General features: G+C 61.0%; 1 protein-coding gene across 1 annotated transcript; it reads right to left on the bottom strand.

Annotated features, from left to right (window-relative positions):
* Window positions 1-10,869: 10,869 nt before the first annotated feature.
* Window positions 10,870-23,844, bottom strand: MAEL (maelstrom spermatogenic transposon silencer). Its single transcript, XM_045838363.1, has 12 exons — window positions 23,713-23,844; window positions 23,393-23,485; window positions 22,122-22,221; window positions 21,007-21,162; window positions 19,836-19,877; window positions 16,412-16,536; window positions 15,624-15,678; window positions 15,385-15,526; window positions 13,061-13,123; window positions 12,236-12,368; window positions 11,575-11,650; window positions 10,870-11,042 (listed from the first exon to the last, which is right to left on the bottom strand). Exons 1-12 carry the CDS (start codon window positions 23,842-23,844, stop codon window positions 10,870-10,872), a joined length of 1,290 nt encoding a protein of 429 aa, XP_045694319.1.

Genomic DNA, 23,844 nt, shown 5'->3' with positions numbered 1-23,844 from the left:
TTCTTTCTTTTTTTACGAGGAGGGTCTGGTTGCCACTGGGCGGAGACTCCTCCTCCTGCGTCTGCCTCCCGAGGGCGCTGCTGCTTCCTCGCCGAGGCCAGGGGATGGGGGCGGGGGCGCGGGGCCATACACTGGCTTTTGTAGGGAGGCTGTCACGGAGAGAGGAGGTTTTGGGCTCCCGCTTGGGGAAGCTTGCTCCTTGTTGGGGAAGCCATTCTCTCCCCAGGACAAGGCGGGGCAGGGGGCGGCTCCCCCCAGAACCAATGGGAGCTAGAGCAGTGGAGGCGTGCTGGGGAGAGATGCCCCCTCCAAACAGCAGGAGTGGGTTGGGGGGGGACTGTCACCCCACCTTCTCCTCCGCTCTCCCACGGGCAGACCCCAGGGAGAAGCCGGCTGGCGGGAGTCCGGCTGTGCCCTCTGCGGGGATCGGCTCCTGCAGCGCCAAGTGGGGAAGCCAGGGGGACGGCGGGCAGGAAGTCAGATGAGGGTCACAGGTACATCTGCCGTCTCCTGTAACCACCTGTGAGCCCCCAGGGCCTGGGTCTCCTGCTCCCCTTAAAGGGGCGGGCAGGCTCCGCCCACCCTCTAAAAGCCCGCCAGCTCATCCGTGGGCGGCCGGGTCCACATGCTGAGAAAGGGGTTTCGGAAACACGCACCCCCGACGTTGGGGGCCCCCCGAGAACGAGCGCCATTCAACGTCCTTCCGGTTCCAGGATGGGGTGGGGGAGGGGTTGGTTCCGCAGACGGCAGGGCCCGCAGGGGGCGGGGACTGCCTGCTTGTGCTCGCAGGGGGCGGGGCCAGCCTGCAGACGCGGCCTGGCCGTGCCACGCACGTGCAGGAAGGCAGTGGGTCCCACGGTTCCCCTCCACCAGATGTTTTTCCTTCTGCTTTTCTGAGAACACCCCCCAACTCACGAAACACACACACACACGTACGACACAACCGGAACCCGAACCATCCGGGAACGAACCGTCAACACAATGAGCGCCCCGCCACCGTGAGCGCGTCCCGTGTGGCGCATTTTCCTCCTTGTGACACGGCTCTTCTCCTGCACGACACGCTACAGCCCCCCGCGGCGGGAAGTCGGCCCGACGTCCTCGGACCCCCTCCGTTTCCCCGGTTTTCCCAGGAACGTCCATCAGCGCGGAAGAACCCAGCTCAGAAGTGCTCCTTGCAGGGAGCTGCCATACGGATTTAGTCTCCCGCAGTTGGAGCAGTTCCCAGTCTTCCCCGGGTTCCCACGCCACTGGCGTTTCTGGGCCCCGAGCCCTGGAGATCGTCCCTCAAGCTGGGCTTGGTGGCGCCCCCTGGTGGAGCTCGTGCGTCTCTGTCAAGAACGCCACACTGCGTCCCAGCGCGGGGTTGGGGGGTTTGCATTTTCCTATGACCGGTGACGTGCGCGTGCATTCCTGGGTCCGGCGGTCTCTACCAGGCCTCTCCGTTACTCTGAAATCGCTTGTTTTCCCGCTGCCGTTCATAAGTAGCATATTTTGCCGTGTATAATGTGCACCTTTTTGCCCAAATTTTCACGGATAAAATAAGGATGTGCATTATACGTGGATATAATGATTACATACCATAAGTATAATAATGGGTATAATAATCTTGTGTATAATGAGCACAAAAACGTGGGTGCACATTATACACAGCAAAATATGGTCCTTTTGTCGAGAGGTTCTTAGAGGCTAAACATTCCATTTCTTTCTCTTTTTTTTTGAAGGAGTTAAAATACAAGTTTATTTTAAATTATCACGGTAAAATCTGCTTTCATTTTTTATTCATTCTCAACTCATGTTAACAAAGAGACTTTTCCCGCCGGTCAGGAAGGACCACACCCAGCTGTTAATTTATGCATGAATTTATTAAACCTCTACGGACTCACCCGTCTCTGTCGTCCGCCCTGGGTGATAATCCATGGTTGTCATTATTTATCTGGACGCTTATATCGTGTCAGACTTGGCCGAGGGAGCCCCCTTCTAGGTGGCTCTGTTGACCTTTGGCGGGTCCCTACAATTCTGGATACAGTTCCTCCCTTCCTGGCATCCAGGCTCCTTTTGGCACGTTCTCTACTCCAGCCTTGGAATCGGCTGTTTTCCCAAGGAGCAGCTGACCCTTCCAGGGCAGGGCAGGGCAGGGCAGGGCAAGTGCCGTCCGTTGACCCCCCACCCCTTATCCACGGGGTGGGTATACAAGCCAAGACCCCCGCGGATGCCTGAAGCCGCGGGAAGTACCGAACCCCACGCATACTCATTGGTTCCCACTCAAACACTTGTGATAAGGTTTAATTGGTCCATGAGGCGCTGTGAGAGACCAGCGACACCTAGTAATAAAACAGAACTGTAACCACCGACTGGGACAAACGTGAGGGGGCAGGGCCTCTCTAACACGTGACTGCTGCACTCACCGCCTCCTGGCGACGCTCCGAGATGACGCAAGGCCCCGGTGACGTCATGAAGGGGGCGAGTGACGTAGGCCTGTTGACGTCAGGCCTCTCCTGGGCTCATGGGGACCACCAGCATCACTGCTCCGGGACTTTGCAGCCCCTGTGACGTGAGGCTCCGGTGACTGGAGCCCGAGCCATGCAGCGTGGCCACTGTCTAGCTGGTGCCAGAGGCACTCCGGTGACCGCAGGGCGGGGCGTCCGCAGCTGGAGCCGGATGGGGGAGGAGTCTCGTCTGGGGCAGATGTAGGACTCGCGAGATTTCACCTGCCACTCGCCACACCAGACCTCCCCACTTGTCCAGACCGCCCCTTTATTATTTCTGGACGTCAGTGGCCGTGGGTGACAGACCACAGGAAGTGGAGCGGGGCCGCTATGTTCAGTGTTTGTCTTTTATGTGTTTTTGGAACCCACCTCAACCCTTTTGAAAACAAGATTGAGTTGATTAGCGCTGATTAAGAATCGTAGCAACAGGTGCAGAATTGGGGAGACCCAGCGGGTCCAGGGGGGTCAAGTCACAGGGCACGGAGCGGGAGCCCCAGGGGAGCAAGGACGCGGGGCTGTGGTGAGAGGAGCCAGGCGCAGGCGGGGGGGGGGGGGCGGCTAGGAGAGGGGCACAGGGCACCAGAGCCCCGCCTTCCCTCCACCAGTGGAGTCCAGCCTTATGGCGTCTCTGGGCCACACATTAAACACATTGCGACAGTCACCACAAAAACATCTGATGGTGCTTTCAGTGAACTGACGATTTTGTGTTGGCCCGAGTTCACAGCCCTCCTGGTCTGCACGCGGCCGCAGGCCGGACACCCAACAAACCACCACGAGGCGCGGCCACCTCGTCAGGGCAACACGCAGGTTCCACAGTCAGAAGTCTTAACAGGGGCGCTAGGCTCAGCGAGCCTGTCCCGACCTCAGTTGTCTCCCCTGGATGAAGAGAGACAGGCCTGTCTGCTTGCACCTGAAGGTCACGCCCTCCATTGCCAGTGGCCTTGACAGACACCTGTTCCCCCCGCCCTCCTGCCAGGTCGGGGAGCCCCCCAGGACTCTCCGGCTGGGAGCCGGCAGGATGCATGGGACCTCCAGGTGTTGGAAGCCAGAGCTCAGGAGGCGCGGGCGGCAGGAAGTGGCGTCTGCCTCTCGGAGGCCAAAGTGATTTCCTGCAGAGAGACACCTGGGCTCCAGTGGCGGCCCCTGTCCCTCCCTCCCCCGCCCCCCAGGCAGTGGGGACGGAGATGCTTCTGAGAATTCCTTGGTGCCACCGGGAGGAGATGATCTCGCTGTGCTGATGGCGATTATTTCATTCCCCTGCAGAAAGGGCCCAGGCCACTCGCCGCTGCCTCCGAGCGGGGGCTCCGGAGCTGGACCCCAGGCCTCCTCCCGTCCCGCGGCCAGGAAGAGGCTTCGAAGAACCTGATCAAACCCGAAGGGAGTAACTTCCCAGATGAGGCAGCCCCGGTGAGTCACAGCCCACGGGGCCTCCCGTCCGAGCAGCCTGTGGTCTGCACCCACGCGCTGGAGGTCCAGGTCCCCCCCCCCCGGGGGCTCGGGATCCGCAGTGCCGAGCTTGATGAAGCCGTGCAGACGCCGTCCATTTAGTCCTCGCAGCCCGGCCACCAGCCGCCGGGCCGCAGCAGCCCCAGCGTGTAGGCGAAGAAACCGTGGTCGGAGGTGGAAGGGCCTGGTGCAGGCCTCAGGCCGCTGGTTAAGTGACGGCGGAAGCCCAGTCAGGACTCACTGCTTCCGGCCTGGGCTTCACGTGGGAACTTCTTTGAGAGAGAGAGAGAGAGACAGAACCCCCAAATAAACAGTGATGGCCGCAGCCCACACTCCGCGGGCCTTAGTCCGGCCCCTCGGGAACAGCAACACGGGCTATCAGCCCGGGCAGCCTCCCCCCCATCCCAGGAGTCCTTTCGTCTCCTGCCCCCGCCCCTCTCTCCTTGTCTCCCCCACGAACGTGAAAACATCCTGCCGTCCCCCTGAACCAGCTCCGAGACCCAGGGGCGCTCGGTGGGGCGGCGCAGCAGCTGGCGGGAACAATGGCAGCTCCCGGTGCTGCCCGGGCCCCGCTGAGACCACGGGGCCAGAGGGCGGTGGTGCTGACGCGGACCGGCAAGAACCCGGTTGTCCGAACAAAGACGGGAAATGAGCACAGGAGGCCAGAATGTCGGCGGGGGAGTGAGGGCAGCCCTTGGTCGTGGACTTGGGGCCTGGTAAGGAGCAGAGTGAAGACAGCGCCGCAGGAGACGGAAGCGGGGCTGGAATCAGTGGGTCGTGGGTCCCGATGAAATGGAATGACTGAACTTGGGGTGCAGAGGTCTAAACCCCGAGGGGGGAGTGGAGCGTGGGAGCCTGAATGGAAGGCGTGGGGGGGTGCTCGTGGTTGTAACAAGAACTGGGGTACACCCGGGACAGTGGGCTGCCACGGGGGATGAAGGACAGCTCACTACGGCGAGGAAGCCCAAGAACTGAGACACCAGCGTTTGAAAGGACCATCGCCATGGAGACCGGAGTCGCCAAGAGCCGTGGCAGACGTGGCATGGGCGAGAGTGACCGCGAGGCCAGAGCTAAAGTCACCAAGGACAGAGTGGGTGTCCTCTGGGAGGGCAGTGGGTGGCACGGTCTCCCCACACCTGAGGCTTTCAGGGGGGAGGGGGCCGATGGTGTTCTAAGGGCACCCAGGAGCCGGGGTGCCTGCCTCACCTGCGGGGCCGGGGGTATGGAGGGGGGCAGCCAGTGCGGCGAGGACGCAGGGCATGGAGGTGGTGTGCACAGGCCACTCGCCACCCTGCCCCAGGGCACCTGCCAGCCTGGAGGTCGGGTGGCACAGGGCGGGGAGGGCTGGCGATGGGGCCGGAGACCCTGAGCCCATGTTCAGGGCGGGGGAGCGTGGAAACCTGTGTGGGCAGCAGGCGGTGGTGCCGGGTGCTGCGGTGTCCTGGCCCCAGTGACCCTCCACCACTGGGGTGAGGTGGCAGGGAGAGGCCATCTCGCCCCAGCGTTTGGAGGTCTCCCCCCAGGGGCTGGGGGTCAGGGCCAGCGCGTCTCCCTAGAGTTTATTTTCCTGGAGCCCAGAATAGTCTAAGCACATGCATCTCCTCATCCTCACAGGGACTGCAGGGTGTCACGATCACCTCTCAGATGAAGGGCTGTCAGGTTAAATCATCTTCCCGAGGCCACGCGGCCAGTAGGTGGTGGAGCCCAGGGCTGATGGAGAGGCCCTGCCCCAGGGCCCCTGCTCTTGACTGTGAGCTGCAGGTATCTGACACTCCCCCCGGCATCGACTGGGTGCCGCCGGGTGCCCACTGCCCTGGGCGGGCTGCGTCCGTCCTTCCCCCCCCGCCCCCCGCGCCTGGAACCCGGCCCGGCATCCGGGTGTTTCCTGCGTGCTGGAGTGATGGAGGAAGGAACCCGTGGACTGAGTGCACAAGCAGATGAAAAGGATGAACACGTCTGATGTGGGGGGAAAAGCTGATGCTGGGCTACAAACGAAGTGTTCTTTTGCCGCAAAAACACACGTGGTGAAAACTCGCCGCAGGGGCTGGAAGCCGTGCGCAAATCTCTGAGTTCGGGTCGTGTTCAGTGGCGGCACGCCAGCCTCTAACAAACTCCCTTTTTCTGGTTAAAAAGCAGGTGCCTGGAAATGAAAGCGTTTCCCAAGGGCACGGATAGGATGTGGTCCAAGTCAGGGCCTCCCGCTACTAGTCAAAGGCTTCTTAGGTGCTCATCCCCCACCCCCCGCCCCCCACCGCTGTGACCTGCTTCTGCCCAGTGACGCGCTGAGCGCCCGCTGAGAGCGGCAGGAGGCCGGACGCAGCCGTCATTTTTAGCCGATTCCAGAACAAACGGTGGCCGCTCCCTGGGCCCTGCGGGCAGGCCTGCCTCTCGGCTCCTGCAAAGCCACGTTCATTCCCATCGCCCTCTGTGCCTGTGAGCGCCGAGCAAGAACTGGGCTTTCTAGATTCCTCCAGCTGTGATGAGGCCCGCGAACAAACCCCCGGGGTGGCACCCAGCTGCGGCTGGCCTGAGGGTTTTGTGTTTCCCCTTGAAGCGGAGGGACGACGGGAGGGGCCGGCTCAGCAGCGGCTGCGACGCCTAATTCGCTCGCCGGCTCTCCGATCGCCCCTGCCTTTTTCTGAAGGACGGGAGCGTCTCGGGGATCCCTCAGCGCCGGCCCTTCCCAAGGCAGCTGGTAGGAACTTCAAGAAAGGTGACGGGAGAATTTGAGCTCAAGGAACTTTATTTCACTGCTGATCGCCTGGTTTCCCAAAAAGCCCCGATCAACATTTGCTTGCTGCGTTCCCATAACGGTCATATCGGACCCCGAGATTCCTCTTTCCTTCCTCCCGTTTCCCAGAGGCGCCCGCCTCCTGGTTCCGGGCTTCCGGTTTCCCGTCTGAGTCTCCTTTTTTCACATTCTCTGCACTTTTCTCTCTTTTGAGCGAACACGGGTTCCGACATTAATGTGGTCACACGGGGCCAGAGTGTGACAGTGAGCTCTTCCCATGCTAAGTGTTGACGAAATCCTTATGAACTCAGAGAGAGACACATTTTCTCCTAAAAACTTGAAAGAGCTTCCTTTTCACGTTTACGTCCTTAAGCCCAGTGGAGGGTCTTGGCGAATGAGGCGGGGAGGGGGCCCAATGCCAACTTCCCCCCCACCCTTCATGCATTTGTAAGTTCCTGCACGATTCTCTGAACAGCCCCATTGGTCTGAAATGTCACCTGTCATCCACCGCAGTTCTGTAAATTGATAGTCCCACTGTTAATCTGTCTGTCCTTACTTCAGAATCTTGCAATCTTAACTACCATTGTAGGCTTTAAAATACACTGCAGATCTCCAGGGGGGGGGCAAGTCCCACCCCACCTCCCATCACACTCTTCTCCTGGGGGCGTGTGCTGGCTTTTCTATGCCTTAATTCTTCCCAGAATAGCTGGTGAAGTCCCACAGAAACTCGGATTTTTACAAGATTTTATTTATTTTTAGAGAGAGGGGGAGGGAGGAGAAAGAGAGGGAGAGAAATGTTGATTCGTTGCCTCTTGTACACTCCCCGAACCTGCAACCTAGGAATGTGCCCTGACTGGGAACGGAACCGGCGACCTCTCTCTTTGCAGGGTGACTCCCAGCCGAGCCACCTCGGTCGTCAGGGCAACACCCTCGGGTTTTATCGGAAATTGCCTTCAATCTACAGATCAGCCCAGGGAGAACTGAAACCTCTAATAAATCTTTACAATGTTACAGGAATCCCTATTTCTTTAGGTCTTCATTGTTTTTCACTGTTTTATAACGTTCTGCATATAGATCTTGTAAGTTTTTTTGTAAGTTTTATTCCTAGGTACCTTTTGCTACTGTAGATGCTGGGTTATTTTTCTTTTACAACTTGTTTTCTAAACCATGAACTGTCAACGCATGGAAATGCATTTTATTTTAGATTGATCAGACTCTCTGGGTTTTTCTTTAGCTTTTGCGTAGACAACCACCTCTGCGCATGGTGACCGTGTCAGCGACCCCTCCCCGCATCTTGGCTTTCACTGTGCGCCCCCTCCTGCTGCCCTTGCTGCAGCGCCAGCCGGCGCGACGCTGAGCAAGAACAGTCGCGGCATGTGGGGTCTCGTTCCTGATCGTGAAGCCAGTGCCTTCCCCGTTCCCCCGTGGAGACTACTGCTGGCTGTAGAATTTTCCAGATGCTTTCATCAGGCCCAGGAAGCACTGATTCTGTTTCTGCCGTGCTTGGAACTTGTGTCACGGACGGTGCTCAGTTTTGCCAGGTGCTTCTTTCTCTGCCCGTCCCAGTGGTAACGCGCTGTCCCCCCGCGAGTCTGTTGTGACACGTGACACTCGTCGATTTTCTAAGGCTAAACCACCCTCGCTCTCCTCGGTCAGCCCAGTGTGGACGCCCCGTTTGCGTACTTGTGTACACTGGAACGATACATTCCCCGGAAGCTGAGTAGAACCCACCCGCTGGGCCACCCGTCCTGGGGACGTTTAATGCTCCCATTTCTGTCACAGAGGGTGTGGCTGTTTCTTCTCCAGGCACCTCTGGGAAGGTACACCCCTCGGACAGTGTTTCCAGTTCATCTGAGTTCTCAGATTCGTTGGTAGGAACATCCACAGTGTTATTTCACTTCCTCCCCACCCTCCGCTGGTCTGGCCCGGGCCCCCTTTAATTCCCAGCACGGTCTGCGCCTGCTTTCTTGCTTGCTTAGCTCACTGCGCTGCAGTTCCTATTTCACGGGTTTTCGAAGAGCCCGTGGGCTTTGCCGGCTGCCACGTTTGTTCTGTTTCTCTGGTGCCTCCTCCCCATCCCACTGCTTCCCCATTTTTGCAGAGACGTTTCCAGAGGGGGGGAGATGGAGACGCTGACCCTCCCCGCCCCCCCCTCCCGGCATTCGCCCCAACCGGGGACGGAACCCTGCCCTCCCACCCGTTTTTCACGGTGTAGTGTCCTTGTTCTGACTAAAGATTTACTATAGTCGGCCATGTTTATTCGTTTCCAGTGTTTTTTCTCACTTTCTAAAGTGTTTGTCTGCTGCTCAATCTTGGGCCCTTCTTTTTGTCCGCTGTAACTACTCACAGCTGTCCTGTCCCTCCCCGAAACCCTGGTGGGCCACGTAGACGCCCCCCTTCAGTGGCTCTGCAGAACTTTCACTATCATTCAGTTACAGGTCGGTTTTTGAATCCACTGTGACTTCCACATACATGAGGTCTTTGAAATTATTTTTGAATAGAGAAAAAACATGACTTGTCCACACCCTGCAATTCACTGAGATTACCATTTAATAAGACATCCCACATGTGTCTGAAGGAACACAGCGAACCCCTTGCCGGTTCGAGCGTGTCGGCGGGACTCCCCTGTGTCCTGCGCCCTCCCCGCGCCGAGGACGCCGGGCTCCCTGGCGACGCCCTCGCATTGGAGCTCCCGCCTCCACGGCAGACCCGCCCGCGTCTCCCGGGGCCCCACTGCTCCTTACTCCACACCGTCTGACACTGTTACAAGGTGTGCAGAAGAGAAAAATCACTGGCTTACCCGGGAACCATGCAAAAGTCTAGCCAAATTCTCCCCGACCGCTCCCAGATTACCGTGGCCGGCCCACACCAGCCTCAGACGCACCACGCAGCCCGTGCAGCTCTGGGAACGGCAGGCGGGCCTCGGGCACGGGAGTCAGTTCGGACGGCGCCCTCGCGGGCCCTGGAGCCTCGGCTGGGCATTCTGACCTCAGGTTTCCTCCCTCCCACCTCCCCACCAGCCCGGTTACCCTCGTGCGGACTCGGAAGCTTGGATATGAGAGTTTCACAAAATCTGCTAACAAGAATGCAATATATAAACTTTCTCATTCAAAGAGCAGACGTCAGAAATACAGGAGGGGGAGGCAGAAGAGCATGTGGTATCTGAGCGAGCACAGTCTCCGGAGTCGGGCCGGGCTCACAGCCCCACGAGGATGCTCTGTGGCCCGACTCCCCGAGTCGTGTGTGTGTGTGCGCGCGTGTAACGGAGGGGTGACGGGGACTTCACAGGATGACACATCCGTGCACAACTAGGGACCTGGGGCCAGTAGCAGGGAAGGTGGTGGGCAGAGGGGCCCACGTCCCACGGCAGACCCCGCGTGACTCCCTGCAGTCAGGAGTCGGGGCCCAGCAGACCTGGACCTGAGTGCAGTCTGCCACTGCCACTGCCACTGCCACAGCCACAGCCACAGCCACTGCCACTGCCACTGCCACAGCCACTGCCACAGCCACGCGTGGTCCTTGCCGGGGTCCAAGTTAGAGGGTTCCCTTGTCCCTTTTCCTCCTTCGGGGTCACAGACCAGCCCGGGCAGAGGACACGGGCCAGTGACAGCCACGAGCACCGGGTCCCCACCTGGCCACGAGACGGGGGCGTCCCCTAAGCCCGCTCTGCTTCTCATCTTCCCAACGGCTCCTTCTGTCAAAGTCAGCACCTTTCAAAGACTTTAAGAAACAAACCTCTGTTTTTGTTAAAGGCTACATTTCTTAGATATTTGCAGTGAAAACAGCCGGCAGGTCCGGAGAGCAAGGCTCTGCACGCCGTGACGGGAGAAGAGCCATCAACACCACTTAAGACCTTTCGTAACAGACACTCGATACCTTTACTGTGAGGAAGGCGGGCAGAAACACAACATTCCCGGGGGCACACTCTGAAAAGGCCGGGTTTGTTCTCACGGGACTCCCGCCTGCGAAGGCACCTCCTGCGTGACGCGGTCGAGAAGGGGACACGCCCGCCCTGGGGGAAGCAAACCCGCCCCAGCCTCCCGCAGCCCCGGCCACGTCTCGTGCGGGAAGCCGATCTCCTCGCGGGGGGAGCCGTGTTCAGAGCGGCGGCACCGGCCACCCGCCCGACCCGCTGGCCAGCAGACCGCGGTCGGGGGGGGGGGGGCGGCCGGGCCTGCCCTTCTCCCAGAGACCGAGCAAGTGCCGTCACTGGGACGGGGGCGGGAAAGGGCCGCCCCCCTCCTTCGGGGCCTCGCAGCCGGAGGACCGGGGGTGCGCCTGGCCGGAGGGGCCGGAGATGCTCTCGAGCAGGCGCGTGATGCCTCTGCCCCGCGCATGGCCGGCTGGGCCCTCCATCTTCGCCCCCGCGGGGCTGTCACCTGGGACACGGGGAACGTGGGGAAAGAAAAGTCACCCCTTCACAGCCCCATCACCCAGCGCCCCCTCCTGGGCGTGTGTGCTGCTCCCCCACCCCGGCCCGCCCCGGGCCCCATGCCCGAGACAGGACCGTGGCGCCACGGCAGAGGCTGACGGGGCACCTCGGCGTGTTTTTGGCCCTGGAAACCACAGCTGGGGTCCTTCGGGCACCGCCGGGTTTCACGTGCCCAGCTCTCAAGCGCCCACCTGCCCAGGCACCGCCGGACCAGAGCTACGGAACCGGCCGCACAGGAGTGACGGCCTCCTGCTCACGGCCCCGATCACGTCTGCAGAGCGAGTCCAGCCGTATCCGAGTGGCACAAAAACGTGCCCGCTGTTGCAGGCACTGATGGCAAGTGGACCTCCCAATCCAGCCAGACCCCCGCTCCCGAGGCTGATGCTGAGCCTCCCCTCGGGCACCAGCGGCGCCCGGGGCCTCGCTGGGGGGGGAGCCCGGACCCCCGGACACACATCTGCACAGGACGGGCCGCTCACCGGTGGCCGAGTGTATTATCAGCTCCTGATAAGAAGGGTTGAAATGAGAGAATCCTGGACTTTCCCACCTTAGCTTCTACAAAAACAGGAAAAAAAACACCAGGGGGAGAAATGCTTAGTTCTCATCACTGGACCATGGACTCCAACTTCAGACCGCTCTGTCTCAGCACCTGACCAGCTTGTGACGAGCGGGACTAGGGAGGCGACCCTGGCCTGGACGGAGCCGGGCCCCGAGGGACACCCGGGAGCCCCGCCTGCGCTCCCGACTGGCAGGGGGTGGGGCAGGGGTGCTCCCGGCACAGCGGCCAGCTGGCGGGGCGGGGCGGGGCAGGGAGGCGGCAGAAAGACGAGAGCACTTTCCATCACTCCCTGAATCCAGCGACACACACCTCTGTACACATTTTAAAGCTGTATTGTCTACGTTTACATATTTAATTCTTGGACTAAACATTGGGACATGTTTTGTACAAACACACCACCAACTTTCATTTTCTTAGCACTTGGGGTAGGAAACTACGGCAGGAAGGAAAAGGGCTTCGTGCGGGACCCACCCCGGGGGGACCCGCCGGGCGCTCCTCGCGCTCCGGAAACCCGTGCACGGGAGGGAGGAGGGCCAGCCGGAGGCCCGAGCGGCCCCGCCGCTGCCGTGGGCCCCCCTCACCTGGTAGCGCCCGGCGTCGAGGATGACCATCTTGGGCGTCACCCTGCTGGGGGCCTCGTAGTCCTGCAGCGGCACGTGGGCCTCGGTGAGCCGGAAGCCGAAAAGCGTGGCCAGCGAGTTGCTGATGCTGTACCTGCGGCGGGCAGGCGGGGTCCGGTGGGGACGGGCAGTCACGGGCTCGGCCCCTGCCGGCTCCCAGCGTCCAAGGCTGGGGGAGACACCGGCCACACCGGGAAACCAGGCCTGCCGAGGTTCTGGGGAGCGCGGAGACGCCAGCGGTGCGGGGGGCTGGCCGCCGCTGGGAGGGTGCAGTCAGCACCACCACACACACACACTGTTACCCGACACTCTGACCACCAGACAGAGCGTCGGCCTCGTCAGAAGGGAACGCAAGTGAGGGCAGAGGTGACAGGACTCTCCAGGGTCCAGGGCGGGGGGGGGAGGTGGTCGCAAGGCCACAGTTCAGGACACAGGTGTGCCCTCAGGTCCCACGATGGCAGCGAGAGGGACCCCCGAGCACCCGGAGAGCAGGGTCCGGGCGCCTCTGCCACAGAGCGAGGGAAAGAGGCCGTGTGCTTCCAGCACCTTCCGGGGAAGGAAGGGCCGGCCTCGGGGACAGCAGCAGGTCACGCCCGTGCAGCGTGGAGGGAACCGAGCCGCTCAGGCGGCGACCCTGCCAGCCCGGAGGGACGTGGCGGGGCGACGAGGGAAAGCGGAAGGAAACCCGCCCTGTCCTGCAAGAGAACTGTGGGGACCCAGGTGAGCAGGGAGCCGCCCCGACCACCCACGCGGGCCAGGACGGGGGCGCCGCCTGCCGCGACTCACGCAGTCTTCTTGCACACGGCCAGCGCGCAGAGCAGCGTGTCGTTCTCCTCGTGCCACCTGCACCTGCGGAGGGGACAGGGCGTGACCGTCCGCCCGCGTTGGGGGCGCCACCCACGGGCCTCCGCGCGCCCGACTTCCGCTTCACCTCCTGGGGCTGTTTAAGGAAAACCGACACGATTACGTAAACACAAAATTTCTAACTGAACGCGTGAAATACAGATTTTTACGTTACCTCCTCAGGTGCGATTTCACGATGTTGTGCAAGCCCCACAAAACCAAGTCACAGTCAGCCTCACCTTGAACTAGAACGAGTGTCTGAGACACGCGCTGGGGACCGGGGTCCACAGGCCCTCCCTCCACCATCACCGGCCGCGGGTGCCCCGGTCACCGGGCATTGGGGGCACAGCGTCGGGCACCGGGCACTGTCCCGGGGTCACAGTACTGAGTGAAGCGCAAAACCTTCCGCCCACACGAAACCGTGTAGCGAACCAGGGACGCGCAGGCCTAAGAGACAGGAAGCTCCCGGCAGGTCGGTCCCAAGGCGAGAACTCGGAGAAAGGGACACCGTTGGGAAGCGCAGAGAGGCGGGCCGTCCGCTCAGGCGGCAGGAGGGGCACGGCCGAGGAGCTCGTGGGGGACAGGGCGGGGCGCACGACGCAGCCTCGGCCGTGTGTGCCTGCCACCCCCCCACCCCCCGGCTGCTCAGGCGCAGTCGGCATCAGGCAGGAGCTCCGCGCCGTGTCTCGGCAGGCCGGCCTGTCCAGCGCGGAATGCCAGCTCCCTGCTCTAGCGGAAGCCGTTGGAGAACAAAGGGAAGGATTTCCCACGGCCCCTCCAGAAGGGGATTTCACAAATACGATTCATAAAGCTCCGAAGCGAAGCCGTGGGCTGAAGCCAACCCCGCGCCCTCCCGCGCCCACACGGACCCAGGCGACCCCAGACTTCAGTCGGTGGCCCCGCTCCCCCGGTCGGAGCTGGAGCCCCTGGGCACCGCCCGCATCTACGCAGGTCCCTGCGCACCGCACCGCACATGAAACCAAAGCAGATACTTGCGGCGGGCTCCAGGACCTGAATAATGAACGACAGAACCAACCCCCACGAAAACCCGATCCCCAGGAAAACCCCTGCAAACCTGGGGGGACACAGCCGCCCTGAACCAGACAGGGCCGGAACCTGCGTGTGGCTGGGGGGCTACCCGCACGTCGGGTGCTGCTGAGGCCCGTGGGCGCCCCAGGCCCTGCACCACGCTGTGCAGGTGGATGAGCATCAGCACAGCCCACGCGTCCACTGGGAAGGGTCGGGTCCACACGGGCCACACGGCAGCGCCACCCTGTGCTGTCCACGGCCGCCCGCACCGTGCAAAAGGACCCTGTTCCCATCTGCTTGTGCTCGCGCTCCCTGGTTCTCTGTCCCCACACGGCCGCCAGCCCCACTGAGCGACAGGGGGCGCCCCTCGGCTCTGCAGCCTCCCTGCCTCCCCCGCACCTGCACCGACCCCGGGAAAGCCCGAAGGCGGCCAGGCTCGCCCAGGAGGGCCACGCCCACAGCCCGGAAGTCTGACGGAGGACCCAGGGGACCCGGCGCACCCACATCCCGGCCGCCACCAGCCCGAGTCTCTGCCCGTCTCCCCGACCCTCCCCGACCCGACACTGGGGACGGGCCGCTCTGTGCCGGGGCCTGTCCGCTCCCAGCGTCCCCCCGCGCCCCCCCCCCGACTTGCCCGGTCCCCCCCGTCGAGGGCGACACTCCGATCACAGGGCACAAGTGCCCGAGTTCACCAACAAACCCGGAGAGGCCTGTGGGGAGTTACGAGCCTTGCATCACGTTCACTCCCGGGGTAAAGAAAGCCGCAACGACAGGAGTTTCCTGACAAAACACTGAGTGTCAGCCGCCAGGGGAGGGTCACACAGGAGGCCTGCCGGCCACCGGCCCAGCGCGTCCAGCGAACGGCACCTCTCTGCACTGCCCCCGCAACTTCGGGCCCGACGCTGTTTCAACACAAAAAACACTCCTGCCGATGTGTCCCACTTCCACGTGCCCCGCCTATGAATACAAGGACTCCGGGAATGCAACACCCACGCAAGTGCATTCTTGCACCAGCAGGGACGCTCGGGGGGACGGCGCGCCGTGGCAGTCTCACCGGTGGCTCGTCTCGGTCTCTACTGGGAGACAGAGCAGCCACGTGTCCACCTGCCAGAGTCAGCGGGGTCCTCCGCTCAGGGGGACGCAGGGACTCCAGGGCCTCTCGGGAAAGTCAGGCCTGGAGGGCAGAGACCCCCCCCCCCGGGGCCGGCGGCCAGCCCCGCCCCGCCCCGCGCGGGTACCTGGTGTTGCTCGAGTAGTCCCACATGGCCACGTCCAGCATGCTGCGCACCCAGGTCTTGGACGGCTCCTTGTAGAACTTCTGCTGGTAGATGTCCACCACGAGGTCCTCGACGGTGAGGAGCTCCAGGTCCTGCCTGGTTTCTTTCGTCGGCAACACAGGGACACAGACACGGTCAGTGCTGCGCCCGCGCAGACTGTGGCCGTCCGTGGGGGATCACGGGCGGGGCCGCCCACTCACCTGAGCCCCTCCCCATGTGCCTCAGACACCAGTTGACGCGGGCCCGGTCGTCGGACTGCAGGGGGAGAGACGCACACCTGTCTGTGCCTTCTCCCGCCCCGAGGCACTGCCTGCCGCGGACCCTCGGGCTGCGGCCGGGCGGGTGGGGGCGGGTGCTGGGAAGGGCGAGACCGCGGAGGCCGTGACAACCCGATGAGGGCTGCGGTGACGGGGAGAGCAACGTGTGCCCGAGAGGACCGCAGCCGTGAACCACAGGCACGTCCATGGGCCGCGTGAGCACGCCGCCTGAGCCAGGCGGCCACTGAGGCTCAGGCAGAGGAATAAAGAAGCCGCTGTCCAGGAGGAGGAGGAGAACCTGCTCCCCGTCGCGCCAACAACAGTGACGCTGAGCCCGGTTCTCGCGCTCCCGGCCCAGGTCTGGTCGAATGCAAAGGATGACACTCTGCAGACTGGAGAGAGGGAGAGAGCCCCGCGAGGGGCGGTGGCGGGACGGCGCTGAGCGGAGGGCGGTCCTGCCGAGGGGGGCAGGGGCGGAGAGCGCCCCATTTCCAGGGGGGAGGGACCCTGAGGGTGTCCCCGGAGGGGGCACTAAAAGCCGAGGTCTCCCAGCGCAGAAACCCGCACCGACCCCCGGGGCCTTCAGGAGCTAGTCACCGTGGAAACGGCTCCCGGTGACGGCCTCACACCAGCACGCACAGCTAACACGCCGGCGCGCTCGCTCTCGGGCGCCTGTGGCGGGTCTGCTGACACCCGCATGGACACCCGGATGGAAACCCAGGCGTGCTCACCTTGCAGTAGACGGGCGGCCAGCTCCCCGGCTGCGGGTGGATGAACGTGTACAGGTTCTGCAGCACCGTCGCCTGGTCACACCCGTGCTCGAAGTTCGAAATGGGGATCTTGTGACTGGAGTCACCTCAAGGAACGAAGACAAGGCTGGATTCGAAATTGGACCGTGCCCAGCGTCGGGGACGGGGGTGGGGACCCAGGACAAGGTCCCCTGCAGCCTCAGCAGTCCCTACCTGCGGTCCCGCCGCGTCTTGTTACCTGCTTCAGCTGCAGTCTGATGGTACTGAGAGGGCCCCCCCAAAGTAGGTCTGGGAGTCTGAGGTGCAGCAGCACCCCGAGTCGCGTGACGACATCTCAGCGTCCCGCCAGGACCGACACACCCCTTGCCCGGCGCACCCCATTGTGCGCGTGAAGTGCCCCGGGGTCACTGGTAGTTTGAGTCGCCAGACCCCAGCGTCCCAGTGCCACAGTGCCGGCGTGCAAGTCACCCTTGTTGTACCCACCCACCGCCCCACATGCGAGAGGAACGATGCTGGCGACTCAGACCCACCCCCGAGAAGCCAGGGGGAGCGGCCTTCAAGTGAGAAGGCGGGAGTCCCCGACTCAGCGAGAAAAAACTGCATGTACCCTCCACCCATAAAATTGCAGAGAAAGGAAAACCTCGAAGCCCGGGAAGCCCAGTACGAGAGCAGGTCTGAGAGGAGCCCCGGTCGCACCGCGACAGGAGAAGCGCACCGCGGTGACGGTCCTACCTCACCGTCACCGCCATTTCTCTCCCGTGTGCCTGCCTGACACATCGTACTCCAGCACAGGTCCGTCCGGGCTGGAAAACGCCCAGGACACGCAGGAGTCGGCACCACCCACGGTCCCCGCACCCACGGGGGCTCGGAACGTGCTCCTGTGGATGAGGGGCGTGGCTGTCGGAAGTCAGCAGCTGGCGAACAGGGCGGTCGGGACTGAAACCCAGGCTCACGTGACCGAGCCTGTCGCTGCCTTTCACAGGTCTGTTTTGTTAGTAAGGCCGAGGACTCAGCAACAATGACAGCTTTTAAAGGTGGTACGATTTCCACTTCCAGCAAAAAATGGACCAGGTAATTCAGACCGACCTCACCACAAAAATGTGAAATGCCTGGGGGTTATCGGGAGAACACCATGCAGCCAGGAGTCATTAGCTGAAAACGGAGTGAATGTGGAATCCAGAGAGCAAGGCCTGGCGTGGGGGCAGCTGCTCCCCGGGGTCGCGTGCCAGCTCCGGGAGAGGAAGGTGACTGGGCGAGAGGCGTGCCTTTACTGGCGCTGGGGGCCTGGCAGCAACGGGAAACCCTCGGTGAGAAGAGGGGGCCGGGTGTCCTGGCTGGGCAGCTGGTCTCGCGAGAGCCCCGTGCAATCCCCGGCCAGGACACGTGCAAGCACCAACCAGTGAAAAGGAAACACCAGTATAAGCCTCAAGTTGCTTTAAAACGATTCTTTCCAACACTCCATGGGAATAAGCAAGCACATAGCAAAACCAGAATGAAAGCCAGGGCGGACAGAAACAGACCCAGAAACAACACTCCAGATGGCGAAGGTACTGGGCAGACTCTGATCCACCGCATCTGCACGGAAGACGGTCCCAGGACGAATTCCAGGGTCAGACCGCCAACTACGAGAAGCGGAAGTGAGCAGGACGGGCTCGGCCAGGACGGCGGCGGGTGGACCTGCCGAGGGAGAAGCTGCACCGGCCCTGCGCCCGCACGTGCGAGCACCGCAGAGCGGAGAAGGGTGCAGCGAGGAGACAGCCGGGGTCTCGGGGAGGAAGAGACCCTGGGCTGGACCCGGTGTCCGGGGTCAGCGAGGCTCAGGGCACTCACCAGGTCTGGAGGAGGAGATTTAAGAGCCAGTGAGAATTAGAGACAATACTCCAGTGTTATTGTGTACCTAAAATATTTGTGATAAAAATGTTCAATTGTCTTCTGGCTCCCCCTGTCTACACTGTGAAGTCGATTAGAAATCCTACTCATATTTTGACGGTCGTCTGTCCAGCTTCCCCCCGTTACACGTAAGCTCAACTAGCAGCAGACTGACTTCCATCAGGCCTGCGCCCGGTTTTAGCCTAAAATCGGACCGAGCGACCCGGCGGGCGAGCCCGGCAGCGCAGTGCACCAGAGTGGCGTCTTCCCTGGGGAGGAGGGCACGTCCTCACGCACGCTGCCTAGCGCTGAAACCAGCCGGACCCACGGCGATGCCCGGAAACGGGCCTGCGCACCGAGACGCCCAGCAGTCCGCAACAACGGACCCCGAGAGAACCCTCCACCAGGGCTATCGAACGGAAGACACCCAGATACCGAGGGCTATTCTGCTCAGGGAAATAAGCAAATAATTTCAGTAGAACTATTACAAAAGGACCAAGTGGGACTCCAAAGATTGAAAACACGTTCCTCAGGACAACAAAGTACCCTTAACGACAAAGCTAAGCAAAGTTAACTAATCTCAGTCTTTAACGGGGATGCGGTCACGAAGACAGTCTTCATTTTCTTCTGGAGTTTTATTTTTCAATAACCAAACTCTCCTTGCACCCGGAACAGACTTGTACACGGAGTCGTCTCAGCCTCCCTCTCCCGGGGGGCCCCGCCCGCACCGCACACGTGCACACGCTCCACGCTGCCGCCTGCTGGCTGTTTGGTGTCCGCATCGCACCGCGCGGGGAACCCCCAAAGGCACGACCCAAGTGACCCAGGACGGCACTTGAGCGTTCCAGAGCAGTCGGCCATGGCAGACCTGAAAAACGTACTCCCAACCTCAGACACTTGCACCACGCAGGTGTCGCCCTGGTTAGGTGAAAGTACTTTTAGTCCACACTGACACTTCCAAATATAACTTTGAAAATGCACCTGTTACCATGATTTTCATTCCAGTCGAACAGGAAGCTGGTTAAGATCCAGTTTCTATAAAAGACTTTAGTTCAAGAGCTTAGTTATACATAGTCATGTCCTTTGGCTCCAAAACACTGAAAATAAAAGCCCGTCTTCCTCACCTAAAAAATGAATTCAGAGCTTCTTTAAATGTTTAAACTGTCATTTTTGAAGCATCGTCTTTTTTCCTTAACTCTGAAAGGAAACCCCTGTGAACTGCCCTGAATTGAGTCGATAACCTGACACCCCCCAGAGGACAGACTCGCGCACCTGGCCGGCGGAAGCGCCGATCCCACAGCCAACGGACGCATCCAGAAAGTGCCACCGCCACCCCCGCGGACGAAACGGGGCGCCGCCCCCCAGGCTGTATAACGTGGAAGGTTTTAGGGACCCCGCACACCACCCCCCACCTCCACGCACAGCCTCCAGCAATGGCTCAGGGCTGGTTCTCAGCAGACACTCCGTGCGCCTGGGTACAACAGCGCCCTGGCCGGTCACACACACGCACACTCAACGCCCGCCACGGTATACTTACTTGCAGCCTGACAATGAAACCGAAACCCTCGTGGAATTTCCCCTGCAACACAAAACACGTCTTGTTGAGAGAGGCAGCGCCCTGGCGGCCCCCGGGTCGCCCCTCGGCAACAGCAGCCCCGGGACAACCGCATTGGGACAGGCCGGTCGTTGTCACTGCCACGTGAACATGCCCGCCCTCTGCCTGTTTCACAGCGCGTCCCAACCGGGGGTGCGGTGACCACCAGAGAGCCTCAGCGTGCTGTCTGAGCTACGGCAAAGGCAGGGTGCTGATGCGGGAAAGAGATGCTGAGCGAAGAACCTCTGTGCTAAGGGGGTCCCCGCTCGGGGTCCGGGAGTGGGCCCCGGGGGTCGCGGTCCCCACGGAGCACAGTCTGCAGTAGCAGTCTCTCTCAGAGGGAAAAGCCTCTGGACTCCGTCTTCCCAACCCTCACAGCCACGCAGAACGGGCGGCTCCTTGGCCTGCCCTGCGCCGCGGCCGTCCCGGTGGGAGCGGGGCTGGCTCTCCGTCACCCGGAACCTGGGGAGCACGCTGGGCCGTCCCCCTGGGCCGTGGAGCAGTGGACAGAACCAGCGTAGCTCTTCTGTCCCCAGCCTCTTGTCCCTTACTCCCTCCAAACATAGATGGGTCCCCGAGTACATCGAGGGTCCCGTGCTCCCCTCACTCCTGTCTGTCCCCACGGGACCCGACCGACCCCGGGTCTTTGTCACGAGATGCTGGGGACACCCGAGCCCGACAGCCTGCAGCTACGGAGCGCTCCCCTCACTTTGCAGAGGAGCTAGCAGGTCGGAGGGTTCAGCGTTCTGCTTGGGCTTCCAGAGCAACGCCCGCTAAAAACGCAGGACGGCCGAGGGGGGAACAGGGTGAGGACACCGCTGAGCAGAGCCGAGCAGAGGCAGCTTCTAGAAAACTCCAACGGGGCCACCCGTGGGCAGGCACACAGCGGGCTGCTGGGTCTCGGCGCGCCCCCCACCTAGAGCACATGCTCCCTAGGGGTCAGGAGCCAGACCCAGAGCCCTGCGGTGGCGCCCAGCTCTGCAGTGTTCATGCAAGCACCGAGACGCCTCCAGAACTGGGCTGAGCGTCCGCTCCGAGAACACACACGGCACAGCCAAGGAGGCCACGGCAACGCCCATGCTCTCTGTGCCCAGCCCCGCCCTCGGGCCCTCACCAGGGTGGATGAAGCTGTGGAATTCGGCCATGATGCCCTCCTGCAGGGAGTACTTCACGCAGCCGACCTCGCAGGGCAGGAAGCGCTGTGCGCAGTGTGGGGGCAGCTCGCCGTGGCTGAAAATGTTCAGGAAATAAAAGACACCTCTAAGGAGAACTAAAAAAAAAAAAATCACAACACAACATGAGCTGGTGAGTTGTCTCCCGTCTGTCCCTCCCGCAAAAGCAAACCCTTTAGAACCACTTTCCTCGTGTCCCTGCGTTCTGCAAGGAGCTGGAAAGGAGAGGACCCATCAGCTGCAGGCAGCGAAGAAATCCCGAGTTTCCCAGTTACCCCCACCAAGGGTTACAGCGGTAACTGCTCTTTGCACGAAGCAACAAGATCGCGCAGACTCGAAGCCCACTCCAGGTCAGCCAGCAGAACGTGCGCCCTGAACCTCGGGGGCGCGGCCAGCAGGGCTGAGACCCAGGGCCGACAAGGACAAGGGTCTTGGAGACAGAGTCAAGTAGATCGTGCAGAAAATCTGACAGAAACCACGGACAACGTAGTTCACCCTTTACTTTTCACCAGCACACCCGAGACCATGTGTGAATTATCTTAAGGGGAAAAGTGTGAGAAGGGCCTTGCTTACCAGGACTGGCTACATTTAAGACTATTAAGGGGTTATTAATCTTCAATAAAGTCAGACCGCAATTAATAGAGACAGCCCGAGGGAAGAGCGTGGGCTCCTACCAGCTCTGCTCTTTTCTGCGCTGGAGCCGAAAATGCATCTTTACCTTCGCAACTTAAACGTGCTTAGGTCTCTATGTGTTAAGTGCCTAGTTATAAACACTTAGACCCATAAAGCATGCTTAATAACACACAAAGTGGTAAAAACCAACAGAATATTTTTCTTAAAAAAAAACAAAACAACAAAAACACAACAGCTCTCCAGGGCTACTCCAACAAAAGCGAATGAGCTGACCCGTCACGACTCTGGCGCTAGACTTCAACACTTGTCGTCACTTACCTTGAAGCGCAGGGTCAGCACACACAGAGCACACACTCGCTGCTCAACACACCACAGTGTCCCGAGCCCCCGGTGCACCCGAGCGAACGCGTCAGGGTGACTCTACCTTGATCGCTCTTCAGAGACAAGCGGGACACATCCGGGGGCGAGACGCTCGGCGCTGGTGCGAGGGGGCCCGGCTTCTGGAGCGGGGTGCTCACAGGTTTCTGGAGGGGAAGAGAATGAACCCCGAGCTCTCGCTCTTTGCCCCACACTCTTAGTCTGAGCAAAGCAGCACACAGGCTATTTTGGTAACATCTCCTGGCCAATGAACCCACTGAGTAATCACGTGCACACTTGTGGACAACAGCGATGGGAAAGGCAGGTAATGCAAAATCTATCGATACCTGGAACCACAGGGGAGTGGTAAGTAACAAATGTGCCCATTGCCGAATTCTACTAAGTCAATGGCACGTGCCAGCTCAGTGGCCAAAAGAGCGCCATCTGCGAAGTCTCTTAACAGTCTGCTTTTCACTGGAAGTGAAAACCAGGTCGAGCTGACTTCGCGCGCCAGAGAGGTACAGGGCCAACCCCACCTACTTTTCAAAGGGAAACTTCTCAGAACAAATTGTAAGAAAAAGGAAAAATATCTAGGTTCACAAGTATAAAAATGTACAAATTGAACCGATTAGAGCTTCTACTCTAACAAAGGCTCACAGTAAAACTCTCAAAACAAGCGAACCTCTCTAGAATGTCAATCCACGTGGGCAGTTGGAAGGAAAAATGGAATTTCACTATGTAAGAACGGAGAGAACCCAGGAGGAGGGAAATGCAATTACCCTGCACTTACTCGACACAAATCAAGAAGGCCAATGTTATTTAGTATTTTTATGTCCTACCTACGCAAATATCCCCCCAAATGCACTTTATTCAATGCTCACCCGTAAGGCACGTATTTGCCAACACCGGCAAGTCTCCTTATGTCAGTATTTTAAACAAAGCAGGGGCCTGGTTCCGGGTGTCGTTTAAAAAGACAGACTGGTCGGAACTACTATTAAACACCCGGGAAAAAAGGTTCTCGCATCACAAAGAGTTGAAAGGGATGCTTCAAGGTCCTCCAGCACAGGCCCTGAACGCCACCACGCCCGCTGCCGATCAGCGTTCACTCACGGGGCGCGGGTCCCCCAAGGGCATGTCCCGGCCTTCGCTGCCAAATGATACCAGCGGGCGCCCGCTGGGTTACTAACAGGCAGGCCTCCCGATACCAGGAGGAAACACGAAAACCGGCTTTGCACTAACCAACCCGGGCCGCCCTGACATGCCCCACTCGCTCACCCAGCACCTGCTGAACGTGCCCGGACGCCAGGCAGGTGGCTGCTCCTCCCCGGAGACCTTTACCTGCTCTTCCAGAGGCCCAGACTCCTTTCCCTGGGCGGCCCTCCACGCTCGAGCCATGTCTGCGTATTTCTCCTTTTCATCCTGGCCCAGGAGCTTGGGGACACGGCAGGGGGGACAGGGAGAGAAGGAGCGGTGAGGCCCCGGCGCCCTGGCCCGCAGGGGGACGCCTGGACATCGCGGGCTGGGGTTCAGGCATCCGTTTGCCCTGGACTGGGCATGGGGGGGCTCCCCCACCACCCCGGCAGGGGCCACGGGGTCGCTGTCCCTCCCACCTCGCCCTCCCAGTTCCCAACTGCCCAGCTCGCTGACGCCAGACTTACTGCCCAGTCGGCAGAGCAGTAGGGGACGGCGTCCGCCACCCGAGCCACAGGCAGGCCCCGCCGCCGCAACTCGGGGATCTTCTCCTGCACGAAGAAGTAGTAGGCATTCCTGCTGGCCTTGCGGTTTGGCAT

This window comes from Phyllostomus hastatus, unplaced genomic scaffold (assembly GCF_019186645.2).
Source record: "Phyllostomus hastatus isolate PE091 unplaced genomic scaffold, TTU_PhHast_1.1 phas_contig_283, whole genome shotgun sequence".
In the NCBI taxonomy this organism is placed as follows: domain Eukaryota; kingdom Metazoa; phylum Chordata; class Mammalia; order Chiroptera; family Phyllostomidae; genus Phyllostomus; species Phyllostomus hastatus.
This window is presented reverse-complemented; position numbering and strand designations above follow the sequence as displayed.